The 15,670-nt window shown below is 48.3% G+C and overlaps 1 protein-coding gene across 5 annotated transcripts in view; it reads left to right on the top strand.

Moving 5' to 3' along the window:
• TMCO4 (transmembrane and coiled-coil domains 4) overlaps positions 1 to 15,670 on the top strand; it is a 91,677-nt gene that overhangs the window by 56,928 nt on the left and 19,079 nt on the right. Inside the window, exon 13 of one of the 5 annotated variants that reach the window (XM_043909020.1) lies at positions 11,846 to 12,092. The exons of 3 other annotated variants lie outside the window; for them this stretch is intronic. In XM_043909020.1, the coding sequence (XP_043764955.1) occupies positions 11,846 to 12,046 (201 nt within the window). In that variant the 3' untranslated portion in view covers positions 12,047 to 12,092. Of the gene's footprint in view, positions 1 to 11,845; positions 12,093 to 15,670 lie in introns of those variants that run through there. One more of the 5 variants, XM_043909022.1, reaches the window with a different exon arrangement.

The raw sequence follows: 15,670 nt of genomic DNA, 5'->3' as shown, positions 1-15,670 counted from the left end.
GCATGCCAGGCCTCCCCGTCCTTCACCAACTCCGGAGCCTGCTCAAACTCATGTCCATTGTGCCAGTGTTGCCATCCAGCCATCTCATCCTCTGTCGTCCCCTTCTCCTCCCGCCTTTAATCTTTCCCAACATCAGGGTCTTTTCCAGTGAGTCAGTTCTTCGAATCAGGTGGCCAAAGTATTGGAGTTTCAGCTTCAGCATCAGTCCTTCCAATGAATATTCAAGGTTGATTTCCTTGAGGATTGACTGGTTTGATCTCCTTGCTGTCCAAGGGATTCTCAAGAGTCTTCTCCAACACCACAGTTCAAAAGCATCCATTCTTCGGTGCTCATTTTATCCCATAAACATCGGAAATTAGGGACTCCTGGACTCAGGATTCCAACAGACAATTTGAAATCATCTGATTCAGACCCCTACACATATAGGATCCCCTTGACATCATCCATCAGAAGTCTCTACTAGAATCTGCTTACTTGCTCCCAGTGACAGGAAGCTTACTACTCTGCCCAGGTTGGTTAGGAACGTAGGAAGGAATCAGTTTAATAGGAACGTAGGAAGGAATCAGTTTAATCCGAGAGTCGGTGGCTTGTGGGCTGTGGAACACTAGGCCCTGCTCAAAGAATCTGTCAAGGCTGCTTGTGTCCATGTATTTCCAGGGAGGCCACTGGCACTGCAATAGAGCCCCGAGGGCTTCAGTGATGGGTGTCCAGCCTGGCCCCAGGCCTGCTTTCAGACTTTTCAGAAGCAAGATTTTACCCTTTTTGAACCTGGAGCTGATCAGAGCCCCTATTAAGCACATTCACAAGAGACAGCGTTGGGAACTGACCGCTGATTCATTTCGGTCCACCAGCGATTGTCGATTTCCTGCAAATGGAGCAGATGTCCATGCTATCTGTCCGAGCTCCTGGGAAACAGATTATCTGCCAACTTCTGTCTGCAGGCAGAGGGAGGGGCGGCCTCCAGGAATTATTTTCCCGGCCATGGTGAGCCCTGGTGCCCACCCCAGCCTCACGAACACTTCCCCACCCCAGGGACCTTTCTCAGTTTTCCTCCCTCCTGAGTCTCCCCCTCACTGAGAATTTTGTATAAAGGAGTCCCTTGCATGAGTCTGGTTGATAATAACTGAAGAATCCAGACCCTCTGCAGTGAAGGAGCAGCCCTTCTGGGGGTTTGGGGATCCCAGCAGGGGAAGGAAGCACCTCTGTCTCCTCAATTTACATAGTAATGGGCTATCTCAGTTCACAGCATTCCGTAATGGAAACCGTTAGGGTTTCTTTTTCCCTTGAATCTAAGATGTCAGTGACTAGCAAGCCTGTTCAGCCAATATCCCCAGAATGGTTGTCTTTTAGAAAATCGCCAGGCCTGTTTTGTAGAAAGAAGGTTAGAACCTTCCTGCCTGTGGGTGGTGTATTCCCCACAGTTCAGATTTTAATGACAGAGGTTGAGTTGGGGGTCCCCCCGTCCCTGCCACCCCAGCATAAATGTCCCTGTGTGAACTCTGACTTTTCAGGTCTCTAGAATGTTCTTCTTTCTTCTTTGTTTCTTCCATCTTTGGTTCACTGGTACTCAGACCTGCATTTATTTATTTATGCAAAACCCATCTCCTGGATCTGCAGCCTTTCTCAGGAAACATGGATAAATGTGAAAGATCAGGACCAAATGTAAAGCACAGATGTGAAGAGGAGACACAAGCCAGCCGAGAAGCTCAAATGCAGGAGAGTGGACCCTGTAGGCAGGCCCAGACCGAACCTCAGCTCTGCCACCGACTGAGCACATGTCCCTAGTCCCTGCCTCAGTCTCCTCGCCTGTGAAATGGGTCTAGTAATACCTCCTTCAGCTCATGATTGAAAGAACTGAATAGGGTAATATATGTAAAGCACTTAGCAAAAAGGGCCGGCAAGTCGCAGGCGCTCAGTAAGTGCTGTCTTTGTCCCTGTTACTGCTGTGGTTGCACTTTCTCCTGTTATTACGCAGCTGCTATAACAGAGTTGTGGCTTCAGCTACTCACTTCCTAGCCATCAGAGCAAAAGCAGAAAGCATTGATCCTATTTCTCACTTCCATAAGGGGACGTGGAGATAGCAGCTCTGCTGGTGGTAAGACCTTCCTTTTCAACCTGCCTCACTCTGTCTGAGAGTTTCATGCTCTCTTCTAAGGAGCTAAGTGCTCAGGTTCAGGCTTAATTAGCCGTCAGAGCCTCAAACGGCTCTGCCTTCTGCGCGCTGGAAAGGTTTACAGACCCAGAACCGTGAAGACCACACCGTGGCTGGGAATGACCTCTCCAGGGTGCTGCCTAATTGTCAGGAGGGCAGTAGCGGGAGTGTCTGCAGAAACTCAGACAGGGAGACAAGGATTTCTCCAGCTTTGAGCACCTGGGTACTTGAAAGGATGTTAATTAGGCGACAAGTCTTAAGTCGGACTCTCATTGGGGTAATTTTACATTTAGTAATTTAGCAGTTGCTTGGGATGGAGGCTTCAGGGGACTGTTGTTGAACATGGCTCACAGCTTAGAAAGCAAGGGAGTCAGTTTATTTGCTCAGTTGTGTCCAACTCTTCGCAACCCCAGGGACTGCAGCACGCCAGGCCTCCCTGTCCATCACCAGCTCCCGGAGCTTACCCAAACCCATGTCCATCGAGTCAGTGATGCCATCCAACCATCTCATCCTCTGTTGCCCCCTTCTTCTCCCACCTTGAATCTTTCCCGGCATCAGGGTCTTTTCAAACGAGTCAGCTCTTTGCATCAAGTGGCCAAAGTATTGGAGTTTCAGCTTCAGCATGAGTCCTTCCAATGAATATTCAGGGTGGATTTCCTTTAGGATGGCCTGGTTGGATCTCCCTACAGTTCAAGGGACTCTCAAGAGTCTTCAACCTTGGCCCAGCCTTAGATACCCCATAAGAGGGCTTGTGCAGTTTTTTGTTTGTTTGTTTTTTAACATTTATTTATTTGGCTGCACTGGGTCTTAGTTGCCGCACATGAGATCTAGTTCCCTGACCAGGGATCAAACCTAAGCCCCTGCATTGGGAGCTGAGTCTTAGCCGCTGGACCACAAGGGAAGTCCTGTGAGGGCTTGTTGAACCACACTGAATGAAGCCAGCTGCCTGAGTCATCGTTCCTGCCAGGTCCTTCCCATGAAGTGTCTCTTTGATGGTCCCAGCCACCCTGGGTGGGCCCAGGCCCCGTGACCCATGGCACGGTCCTCTCCACTGCCCCAGGGGGACCTTGGACCTGTCTCTTTAATGGTGCAGCTGAGTATTCACCCAGCTTGTCCAGGCTGCACAGCCAGTGAAAGGCAGGGTCAGGGCCGGAGCCACCTTCTCGGGGCTCGTCTCGGGGACCCGGGGGCACGGCGGGTGCTCTGGAGTGTGGTCAGCCCCACTCGTGCAGGCGGCTTTCCAGGAAGGTCCTGGCAGAGTGTCCCGAGACACCTGGAGCGTCTGTGGTTGCCATAGCACCGCCTGGCGGTGACTTGTGGAGCACGCACCTCACGAGCCCAGCGCAGAGCGGGCTTCCAGCAGGCAACGGCCGGGGCCGGTCGGCCAGCGTCCTCCCTTGAGGGCTTATGCGGAACTGAGCCCCTGCTCCCGCTTTCTGAGAGGTTTCCATGTCAGCCAGCCACATCCTCCTGTATTAAACATCAGACATACAAGGGAGGGGGGGTAGTTCCCTGGCGGCCCAGTAGTTAGGACTCCACGCTTTCACTGCTGGAGGCCTAGGTTTGATCCCTGGTCAAGGAGCTAAGATCCCACAAGCTGCAAGGTGTGGCCAAAAAAAAAGGTGGGGGGGGGGAATACAAAGAGGGGGAGGGTCTAGTGTTTACAGAGCACCTGCTGGGAAAGGGGTTTCCTGACATCATCTCTTAGAGTCTTCCCAACAGCCCTGCAGGTTAGCAATTCTCCAGCCCTTTCTAGATGAGGAGATGGCCAGGTGTGGCCTGGCCCGGCTCCCGTGGCCCCATTGGACCCCTGCTCATGTCATCAGAGCGGAAGGTCTGCCCTCCTAAGCATCACTGGGCTTTCCTGGCAGCAGCTACCCAACATGTGCTGTCATTTCAGTGAACTTTTTCCCCTCCCCAGATGAAAATCAGGAGGAAATGTTCTGAAAAAGATCTTCTCTTAAGAAAAGAATGAAAAATCAAATCCCATTAGTCCATTAGTGATGTCCCCTTTGTCTTTAATGACCAAAGCCTATACAAGATCAGGTTCCTGTGGCACTTTCTGTAAAAGATGGAAGGGTTGTTTTTGAGAATTCCACAGCATCACAGGCCCTGGGAGGCCCCTGCCCTGTACAGACCTGTGTGGAGAAAGTCATTGGCAGAGAAGAGCAAGCACAATGACCAAGTTTATGATATGCCTCCAGTTTCCCCACTGGGAACTTGAACTCAGGCCCGTAGACATGCATGCATGCTCACAGGGTCAATGAAAGAGGCGGGCTGCTGCCAGAACTGGGCCCACTCTGGGATCTGAGGCTGTGCAGCTTGGCAGGGCTGTTCATGCAAGGATATGGCAGCGTTGGTCATAAAGACATTACTGCCAGCAGCTTTATCAGTGATCTCTGCCCTGACTGTTCCTGACCAGCAATCACTGTGCCGTCTGTTTCAGAAATGGAATAAAGAGTTATAAAGCTTGGGAGCGGGTAAGAGGAAGCAGCCACGGGGAAATGTTATTTTGAACCCAGATCTAGGCACTTTAACTAAATTACCCAGTGGAAACATGACCACTGCTGTCAGAACAGGAACCTGACGTTGGAGTCCAGAGAACCTCAGAAGTTTAGTGGACTCAGGCTTGCTAAACTATAGACAATGCTGTGGACACCAGGGTGTAAGCAGTAGCAGAATGGTAATAACCACTGTGGGTTTACAGCCAGGTTCCCCCAGCCACAGGCATTATCATACAGGTCCTCAATCCAAACTACACAGATTCCTGTAAAAGCAGCTTTAAAGATGAGATCTTGTTCCATAAAATTTATAAAAACACATGAAAAAAAAACAAAAAACACCATATGGGAAAAGTGTGAAAAAGCAAACATCAAGATTATATCCTTAATTTAATAGAATGGCCTGAAGGAGTGCCCCCCTCAAAAAATAAGCATGCTTACAATCATCAAAGACATAAGTTAAAACATTGAAGGATAAGTAGAAAGAGTAAGACGTTGGAAAAAAAAAAGTACAGGGAGATTTTAAAATGAAACCAATGGAACTTTAGAAATGAAAAAAAAATAGTCATTGAAATTAAAACTTTGGTGGAAAAGTTAAACAGATTAGACAAAGCTCAAGAGAAATCTTTCCCAAAGGAAAGATCTCTGGGTTACATGTTAGATATGTTAAGGTCAGAAGGGCCATGGCATCTGAGTGGCTCGCATTTCAACAGTCTGGCAGTCAGAAGCGCTTTACAAAGGAGAGGATCACTCTGATGATGCACATGCCCAGGGGGCTCCCTTGGACTTGAGACATACCATTCTAATTTCCCTGCAGGAGCCCCAGAGAAGGAAACGGCAACCCACTCCAGTATTCTTGCCTGGAGAATTTCATGGACCGAGGAGCCTGGCGGGCTCCTCTGGGATTGCCATGGGATTGCCAAAAGTCGGACATGACTGAGTGACCAACACTTACTTACACTTAAAGAGGGAAATAATGAATTGGAAGATTGGTTTGAAGAAATTACTCACAATGTGTTGTGGAGAGATAAAGAGATAGAGGATAGGAAAGAGAAGTTAATGTTCAACAGTTGCCTAATTCCAACTCCAAAAAGGAGAGAATAGGAAAGAGATACAATTTATTGACTGAGATTGACTGACAGACATCATTCTTAAGGTTCAGGGAACATGAGTCTTGAGCAGAATAAATATGTTACACCTACACAGATCATAGTGAACTCCAGAGATAAAAAGGAATTATTTAATTACTTTTAAAATGAATTTTTTAAAATAATACTTACAAAGAAACCTCAACTAGACCAATGAGACTTCTCAAAACAATAGAAACCAGAAAAGGAAAAAAAAAAACTGTCAATCTAAAATTGTATATACATCCAGCTAAACTATCATTTGAGGTGGAAGCTGAAAGATATTTTCAAAGACTGAGCAAGTTTACCTTGAAGAGACCCTTGCTGCAGTAACTACTCAAGGAACTCTACTTCAAAAAACAGTGAATATTACTGTGATAATATAGACAGAACATCTAGCACGGTTCCCAGAATCCAAGACCATGCTTGTAACCACTAGCTGCCTTTATCGTAATTGAATAAAAGCCTCCAGACCCCGCTCTGCAGCTCTGACCACTGGCCCTCTGGACCTGGTTGCTTGATCTTGCACTTGATCAAATCAATGCTTGAATACCCCACCTTGATCTTGCCTAAAGGATTCTGCCTTGGCCTATTTTCCAGATCTCTAGGTGGATCCTGCCTTCATTCAGGGTCCCAAAACCACATCCCTGAAAACAGGCACTTGCCGACACCCTGACTGGGCCACTCCAGCACCGGGGCATCATCCCACCCTGGGTTCCTCCCACCCCTCTTCTCACCAGGTGAGAATTCAAAGAAACATCCAGCTAGTACTGGTATCACCAGGGATTTTTAACCCATTGCTTATTGCACATGAGCTATCAGTACTTTTCAGTGTTTCAGATTTATTGTGTATATCTGCAGTAGATTGCAAAAAAAAGAAAGGCCCTACTTCTCCACCCCTCCCTGTTTTCACATCTTTTTCAATATGACCTTGAAGCTCTTCCCATCAAGAAGTGCAGTCAGTTTCTCCACCTTTTGAATCTGGGCTGGCCTTGTGAATTGCATTTGCTGAAAAAGAAGTAAGTAAAGAAAATGACATCATTTCAAACTTAAGCTTCAGAAGGCCTTGCACATGAGTTTCACCCTTGCCTTAAGAACAAGTCAAAGCTAGCCCACTGGAGGATGGAAGACACCTGAGGCAAAGCCACATAATCTTAGCCAGCCCCCAGCCTACCCACCAGCTGGTCATAGACATGTGACTGAACCCAGTGGGATCGAGCATGCCGGGATAAGCTCAGCAGAACTGCATAGCCCATTGGTAGGCTCATGAGAAATAACAAGTGGTTACTTCATGTCACTGAGTCTGGGGATTATTTGTTACACAGCAGTAGCTAACCAATAGAATATATAAGACATTTTATTTACGTATATGCATATAGATAATGAAACTGCTGGTTTTATACTGGCTCACAGCCTGAAGCTGACCAGCAGCTGTATTTCTAAGTTATGCCCTCTTGCTCAGTTTAACCTTTCTGATGGGGAATTGAGTGCACACACCAGGGTGTGTGTGACAGGACTGACAGCCAGAACCCCCCACCAAAAACTGCACCATGTGTCATGCTTCATGCAGACCCCTCTTTCTTTGCGTGACCGTTCCACCCACTTAGTTTGGCAGGAGTTCCCAAGATTTGCAAAGCGAAGGCCATGTACCTTCCAAAGGCAAGGTGCCCACGTCAGGATATTAGTCTTCTAGCAAACTCCAGCATGCTAGTGTGTGTCTTGAATCAACTGAATTGGAACTATTTATCTTGGCAAGTTGTGTTGTTCTGTTTTTAATATTCAGTTTTAGAAGATGTCACAGTTATCAAAGGACACGTGTTTTGGTTCAGGATTAGGGAAGTAGGGAAGAAGAGTAGAACAGGAGAGAAAATGTAGGAATAACTGAATTCCACTCTGCCCCTTATTGTGGGACTTTGGGCAAATTACTTAGTGTCTCTGAGGCAAGTTTTTCCCATCATAAAATGGGAGTAGTCCTGCTTACCTCCTAGGATTGTTATGAGAAGAAAATGAAACAATATATGTATAAAGCATTTAGCCTAGGTAAGCTGTGATGATGATGATAAAGAAAAAAAGGGGGGTTAAGAAACAGAATACCAGAACTTCGTTTAAAAAGAAAACAAAGGAAAAACCTTTGCAGCAAGATGTCTCTCCCCAGTTTCTCTCCCAGCTCCTATGAAGTTAGACCAACATTACTGCCTGTGATAGATGAAGGATAAAACCAAGGCAAAAGAGTTCTTTATTCAGCTCAGATACACTTAAACATCCTGACCCTTGAATTCCTAAACTCTCACTTAGCTGAAAACTGCGTCTGGGCTGTCACTAGATACCAGTTGAAATGCAAAGCAGTCAACTGGCTCTTTCATCTCCAGGATAGCAGACATCGCCTTTGATGTGATTTCTTTCCCTTCCATGGAATCTCATCTCCCAGTTGCTTTGTCTGCAGCCAGACCCCACTTTAGCTTCCCCTGAGGAGGCGGGTGGACAGCGACAAGAGGTCAGGCATACAGATTAATTTTTCAGGCCCCCGGATGCTAGTAACAGCCTTACCACTTTGCCGAATAGAAGAGACGGGAATCAAAAGGGAGAGATGAAGGCTTACTCCTTCCATAAAGAAATCATCCCAAATCCCTATAATCCATCCAAACAGGCTCCCTTTAACGATTCTTTCTAGTGTGAACCTCATTCCACTGAAGGGTTGGGAGGAGGGGGACAGTCAAAGCTTGCCTTCATCTCCCTTCCGTCCGGCTCCTGGTTGCCCTCCCTCTCCCCTTGGCCCCGTCTGTGGGTTTATCACGCGTGTACGTGTGTCTTTGGCATGGATTTCATTTGTGTTAGATGCGGTTCACAGCATTTTCTTCAAGGCCTGTTTTCTGGACCCGCCATCAGGAGATAACTTGCTTCTTCATTTCCCACCTTATCGCTCCGTGCAGACACGACCCCCTGCCAGGAGGAAGAACATCCTTCTTTTTTGCTTCTCAAACTGTGGTCTTTGCAGCCCGGGAGGATCTCATTACTGACAGTGTGATAGGCCTGTGGGAGCGTGTGATGTGGCCTTTCCTGCCATGTGATGAGATTTCTGCGTAGCTCCGAGAGGAGGCTGGTTGGAGAGACCGCAGGCACCGCCAGGGCCTGCCTCACTTTCCGAAAGCACAGGGCGTGGGAGGACGGAATGTCAGAGATGAAGCTGGGAGTGGCTACTCCCAGGGACGCAGGGTCCCCCCTCTGTACAAAAAGGATCCTCTGTGGGACTCTAGCCCTACTTGGTGCACTTTAAGAATGTTTAGTTTGACAGCAACTCAGTTTATCAACAACCTCAGATATGCAGATGCTACAACTCTAATGGCAGAAAGTGAAGGAGCTGAAGAGAGGCTTCGTGAGGGTGAAAGAGGAGAGTGAAAAGGCTGGCTTAAAACTCAACATTCAGAAAACTAAGGTCGCGGCATGCGGTCTCATCACTTCATGGCAAACAGAAGGGGGAAAAGCAGAAGCAATGACAGGTTTTGTTTTCTTGGGCCTCAAAATCACTGCGGATGGTGACTGCAGTCATGAACTTGAAAGACGCTTGCTCCTTGGAAGAAAGGCCATGAGAAACCCAGACGGCAGATTGAAAAGCAGAGACGTCACTTTGCCGACAAAGGTCCATCTAGCCAAGGCTGTGGTTTTTCCATTAGCCGTGTAGAGATGTGAGAGTCGGACCTTAAAGAAGGCTGAGTGCCAAAGAATTGATCTTTCAAATTGTGGTGCTGGGGAAGACTCGTGGGAGTCCCTTGGATAGCCAGGAGATCAAACCAGTCAATCCTAGAGGGAATCAACCCTGAATATTCATTGGAAGGACTGATGCTGATGCTAAAGCTCCAATTCTTTGGCCACCTAATGCAAAGAACTGACTCATTGGAAAAGACCCTGATGCTGGGAAAGGTTGAAGGCAGGATGAGAAGCGGGTGACAGAGGATGAGACGGTTGGATGGCATCACCGACTCGATGGACATGAGTTTGAGCAAACTCCGGGAGATAATGAAGGACAAGGAGGTCTGGCGTGCTGCAGTCCATGGGGCCGCAAAGGGTCAGACACAACTTGGTGACCAAACAACAACACAGGATTTTAAAGACCAAGGCTTTAGAGTAGAAGGATACTTGCTGTTGTGAGGAACTAGCCATTCTCAGCTCTTGGGGGTTTTTTTGTGGTTTGTTTTGTTTGTTTGTTTGTTTGTTTTAAAAGCTAAGACAATCTCCAGACTGCCAGGAGCATCAGGTGGTAAAAGTGTCATATCAGGAATCTGGTGTGATAAGAGCAGTTGACAAGATAGAAGCTGATTTATCCAAATCCTGAGTGATAAAAAGCAAGATGGTTGCACAACAGTGCGGCCCTTCTTAATGCTGCTGAACTGTACTCTTAAAAATGGTTAAGGAACTTCCCTGGAGGACCAGTGCGTAAGACTTAGCCTTCCAGTGCAGGGGGTTAGGATCCCTGCTCGGAAAACGAAGATCCCACCAGCCTCACAGCTAAAAAAATAAAAATAAAAAAGCAGAAGCAATATTGCAACATTCAATAAAGACTTTTTCAAAAGATCCACATCAAAAATTTTTTTAAATGGTTAAGATGAAAACTCATATGTTACCAGTATTTTACCATAATTTTTTTTTTATTTTGGGACTTCCCTGGCAGTCTAGTGGTTAGGCCTCTGTGCTTTCCCTGCCAGGGGTGCGGGTTCCATCCTTGGTTGGGTAACTGAGATCCCACAAGCTGAGCGGTGGGGCCAAAAAAAAAACAGTTTTTAAGTAAATGAGGGAGTGTTTAACCGTAGTGTACAGCTGCTTCCCTCCGGAGGCTTCGTCCTCCGACCACATGCCTGGCATCACCACTCCCCACCACTGACTCCTCAAATGGTGCCTGCAGTTAGCTGCTGGCTAGAAGCAGGCGCTGGTACTGTAATGGCGAAGCCATCCCCGGAAACAGTGCCCCCTGCCCACCATTTCTGCCTCGTTGCCAACTTGATTGTCTGCATGGGGAAAATAGTGCCGGGCATGTGCCAGGCACCACCCTGAGCATATAACAACCTCACTCCAGCCCTGGGAAGTCAGTATTATTGTATTATCTCCATTTTACACGAGGAAGCTAAGGCTCCAAGTTACTAAATAACTGACTTCAATTCACGCAAAACCAGCGTTTGAAGATTTCTTTTGTGCTCAAGGTCAAGCAACTTCTACCAGACTGGCGGCGATTCCCAGCCTTCTGCGCCTCTGGGCCCTTTCTGCTGGCAAACATTTCCCAGCCCTGCATGGGGCAGTTGTCACTCTTTCAGCGTCTCCTGGTGGAGAAAGTATGTAATGACAAAAAACTACCTGAATCCAGAAATTCTGTGAGTTGCAACAGCCCTCTGATACAGTCTTCGAATCCTGACACCCGCCATGTGAGACAGGCGGCGTTTAATCAGCCATCAGTGGTTTGCAGTTGTGCAGGCCCTCAGATCCGCTCCGGATCTTTGCCCCCAGAGATGGGGCCCCTTGAGCCACACCACGAAGCTCCTGAAGGGTCTGGAGATCCCGAGCCTTCCTATCATGTAGGCCAAGCCCAAGGGATTCTGTAAATATGGCTGATGTCAGGTGCTTCTCGGGAGGGTCACCACGAGCCTCTGGCTCACACTGCCAGAAGCTGGGAGGAGACTGAGGGAGGGTCGGCTCAGTCAGGGCAGGGTCAGGCGGACCGTGCGTGTTCTTGCCCACTGCAGACCGCGGCCAGTCACAGGAGCAGCCACTCCCCTGGAGCAGAGCCCTGGACACCAGGGCTTAAAGAGCCGGGTGCGTGCCTGACTGCTCAGTCGCTTCAGGCGTGTCCGACTCTTTGCGACCCTGTGACTGTAGCCCGCCGGGCTCCTCCGTCCGTGGGATTCTCCAGGCAAAGATACTGGACTGGGTTGCCATGCCCTCCTCTGGGGGATCTTCCCGACCCAGGGATGGAACTCGTGTCTCCTGTATTGCAGGGGCATTCTTTACTGACTGAGCCACCAGGAAAGCCCAAAAGGCTGAGAGCAGTGGTTAAATACTCTTACATTTACTTTCAGCAGAGTCCGCACTTGCTCTTCATTATCCAGTCTACAGAGACCCTTGACTGGCACCTCTCAGAAGAAGCTGTACCAGGAAGAAAATGTAAAAAAAAAAAACTTTTTGCATGTATTCTCACCACAAAGGGTTCACACTGCCGAGTCATGGCTTGCTTTCATTCATCCCACAAGTACTTACTGAGCACAGCACCTCTGCCAGGTTGATTCCCTGTTGTTGCTCAGTCGCTCAGTTGTGTCTGACTCTCTGCGACCCCAAGGACTGCAGCATGCCAGGCTTCCTTGTCCTTCACCATCTCCCAGAGTTTGCTCAAACTCATGTCCATTGAGTCAGTGATGCCATCCAACCATCTCATCCTCTGTTGTCCCCTTCTCCTCCAACCTTCAGTCTTTCCCAGCCTCGGGGTCTTTTCCAATGAGTCGGCTCTTCATATCAGGTGGCCAAACTATTGGAACTTTAGCTTCAGCATCACTCCTTCCAATGAATATTCAGGACTGATTTCCTTTAAGATGGACTGGTTGGATCTCCTTGCAGTCCAAGGGACTCTCAAGAGTCTTCTCCAACACCACAGTCAAAAGCATCAATTCTTCAGTCCAACTCTCACATCCATACATGACTACTAAAAAAACCATACCCTTGACTATACGGACCTTTGTTGGCAAAGTAATGTCTCTGCTTTTTAATATGCTGTCTAGGTTGGTCATAACTTTTCTTCCAAGGAGTAAGCATCTTTTTATTTCATGGCGGCAATCACCATCTGCAGTGATTTTGGAGCCCCCCCAAAATTAAGTCTGACACTGTTTCCACTGTTTCTCCATCTATTTGCCATGAAGTGATGGGACCGGATGCCATGATTTTAGTTTTCTGAATGTTGAGTTTTAAGCCAACTTTTTCACTCTCCTCTTTCACTTTCATCAAGAGGCTCTTTAGTTCCTCTTCACTTTCTGCCATAAGGGTGGTGTCATCTGCATATCTGAGGTTATTGATATTTCTCCCAGCAATCTTGATTCCAGCTTGTGCTTCATCCAGCCCAGCGTTTCGCATGATGTACTCTGCATATAAGTTAAATAAGTAGGGTGACAATATACAGCCTTGACGTACTCCTTTTCCTATTTGGAACCACTCTGTTGTTCCATGTCCGGTTCTAACCTGCATACAGGTTTCTCAGGAGGCCCATCAAGTGGTCTGGTATTCCCATCTCTTACAGAATTTTCCACAGTTTATTGTGATCCACACAGTCAAAGGCTTTTGCATAGTCAATAAAGCAGAAATAGATGTTTTTCTGGAACTCTCTTGGTAAGAGAAACCCCAGTAAGACGGTAGGCGCTGAGAGAGGGCATCAGAGGGCAGACAGACTGAAACCACAATCAGAGAAAGCTAGCCAATCTGATCACACGGACCACAGCCTTGTCTAACTCAATGAAACTAAACCATGCCTTGTGGGGCCACCCAAGACTGACGGGTCATGGTGGAGAGGTCTGACAGAATGTGGTCCACTGGAGAAGGGAATGGCAAACCACTTCAGTATTCTTGCCTTGAGAACCCCATGAACAGTATGAAAAGGCAAAATGATAGGACACTGAAAGAGGAACTCCCCAGGTTGGTAGGTGCCCAATATGCTACTGGAGATCGGTGCAGAAATAACTCCAGAAAGAATGAAGGGATGGAGCCAAAGCAAAACCAACATCCAGTTGTGGATGTGACTGGTGATAGAAATAAGGTCTGATGCTGTAAAGAGCAATATTGCATAGGAACCTGGAATGGTAGGTCCATGAATCAAGGCAAATTGGAAGTGATCAAATAGGAGATGGCAAGAGTAAACATCGACATTTTAGGAATCAGCAAACTAAGATGGACTGGAATGGGTGAATTTAACTCAGATGACCATTATCTCTACTACTGTGGGCAAGAATCCCTTAGAAGGAATGCAATAGCCATCATAGTCAACAAAAGAGTCCAAAATACAGTACTTGGATGCAATCTCAAAAACAACAGAATGATCTCTGTCCATTTCCAAGGCAAACCATTCGGTATCACGGTAATTCAAGTCTATGCCCCGACCAGTAATGCTGAAGAGGCTGAAGTTGAACAGTTCTATGAAGACCTACAAGACCTTCTAGAACTAACACCCAAAAAAGATGTCCTTTTCACTATAGGGGACTGGAATGCAAAAGTAGGAAGTCAAGAAATACATTGAGTAACAGGCAAATTTGGCCTTGGAGTACAGAATGAAGCAGGGCAAAGGCTAATAGAGTTTTGCCAAGAGAATGCCCTGGTCATAGCAAACACCCTCTTCCACCAACACAGGAGAAGACTCTACACATGGACATCACCAGATGGCCAACACCAAAATCAGACTGATTATATTCTTTGCAGCCAAAGATGGAGAAGCTCTTTAAAAGTCAGTGAAAACAAGACTGGAAGCTGACTGTGGCTTCAGAGATACATAAATATGTCTCCAGCTTGCTGCCCACCCTGGCTGGATTTGACTGTGTTCTGAACTGTTTTATGAGTTTCAGCTGCTAGTCTCAATTCGGCAAAAGACAGCTACCTCTGCAGTCGTCACAGCTGTCGGATGGGAGTCATGGCATCCTGGTCGCCCTAGGCGACCTGGTGGGGAATGCCGCAATCCCCCTGCTGGCCACAAGGGGTCCCAGCCTGCCAGGTGATGGTCCCCGGGGCAGCAGAGCTCCTGAGATGAAGATTCAGCGGGCAGGTGCCCTGAGCGGCGGGCGCCCGGAGAGCGCAGAGCTCCGCCGTTGGTCCTCGGCCCACAGCGGTTGGCACCGTGGGGGTGATGATAACCCCCCGCGATCGCTGTGCTCTGGGTTGCTGCTGCTGGAGGGGAGCCCAGGGCCTGGCAGCTCCCCACGCTGGGTTCTGGGCTCAGCTGTGTTCTCACTGCCCGTGTGGCCTTCGGCACGCCCCCTCCCCTCTGAGACCCCGTGTTTCCTCATCAGCCAAGAGCAGGGTTCAGAATAAAATCTGCAGCCTCGCTGGAAACCCAAGCCCCTGAAATAGCCCTTACGTGGAAGAGTATCTGAGGCATCCTCACCATTCAACACAAACCGCCAGCTTCCTGAAGTTTCATCTTTCTGCCAGATTATCCTCTCCCTGGAAGCCAGGGAGTGACGTCAGGATTCTGTGCCAGGGAATCTTATCTGTCAGAGCCAGAGGAGCACAGGGGTTCTCAGACTCCCATTAGCCTGGAACCCGTTGCTCAAACTCTGACACGCAGCTCAAATGGAAGACATGCACTCTGTTAGAAACGGGCGCCCAGGACGGGGAAGCACCTGCCCTGTGTCTCTCAGTAGGAGACAGGCGGGGCTGGCTGAGTTGTCCCTCTGGGGCCCACTCCCCAAGAATAACATGGAGCAGGTAACTCCCCAAGTGTAGGGGCGCTCAGGACTCTAAGAAGGAGCTACGTGCTGGGAAGTGTGGGCGCAAGGCAGGCAGGGGGCCCGCCAGCTTCCGCTGTGCGTTCTCTGCCCCGGGTTTTTCCCACCATGACTTCATCCCCATAAAGACCCTCAGTTCAGTTCAGTTGCTCAGTTGTGTCTGACTCTTTGCAACCTCATGGCCTGCAGCACGCCAGTCCTCCCTGTCCATCACCAGCTCCCAGAGTTTACCCAAACTCATGTCCATTGAGTTGGTGATGCCATCCAACCATCTCATCCTCTGTCATCCCCTTCTCCTCCCACCTTCAATCTTTCCCAGCATCAGGGTCTTTTCCAATGAGTCGGTTCTTTGCATCAGGTGGCCAAAATATTGGAGCTTCAGCTTCAGCATCACTCCTTCCCGTGAATATTCAGGACTGATTTCCTTTAGGA

This window comes from Cervus elaphus, chromosome 8 (assembly GCF_910594005.1).
Source record: "Cervus elaphus chromosome 8, mCerEla1.1, whole genome shotgun sequence".
Taxonomy (NCBI): Eukaryota; Metazoa; Chordata; class Mammalia; order Artiodactyla; family Cervidae; genus Cervus; species Cervus elaphus.
Note: the sequence above shows the minus strand (reverse complement) of the source record. Positions and strands in the feature narration are given on the sequence as shown.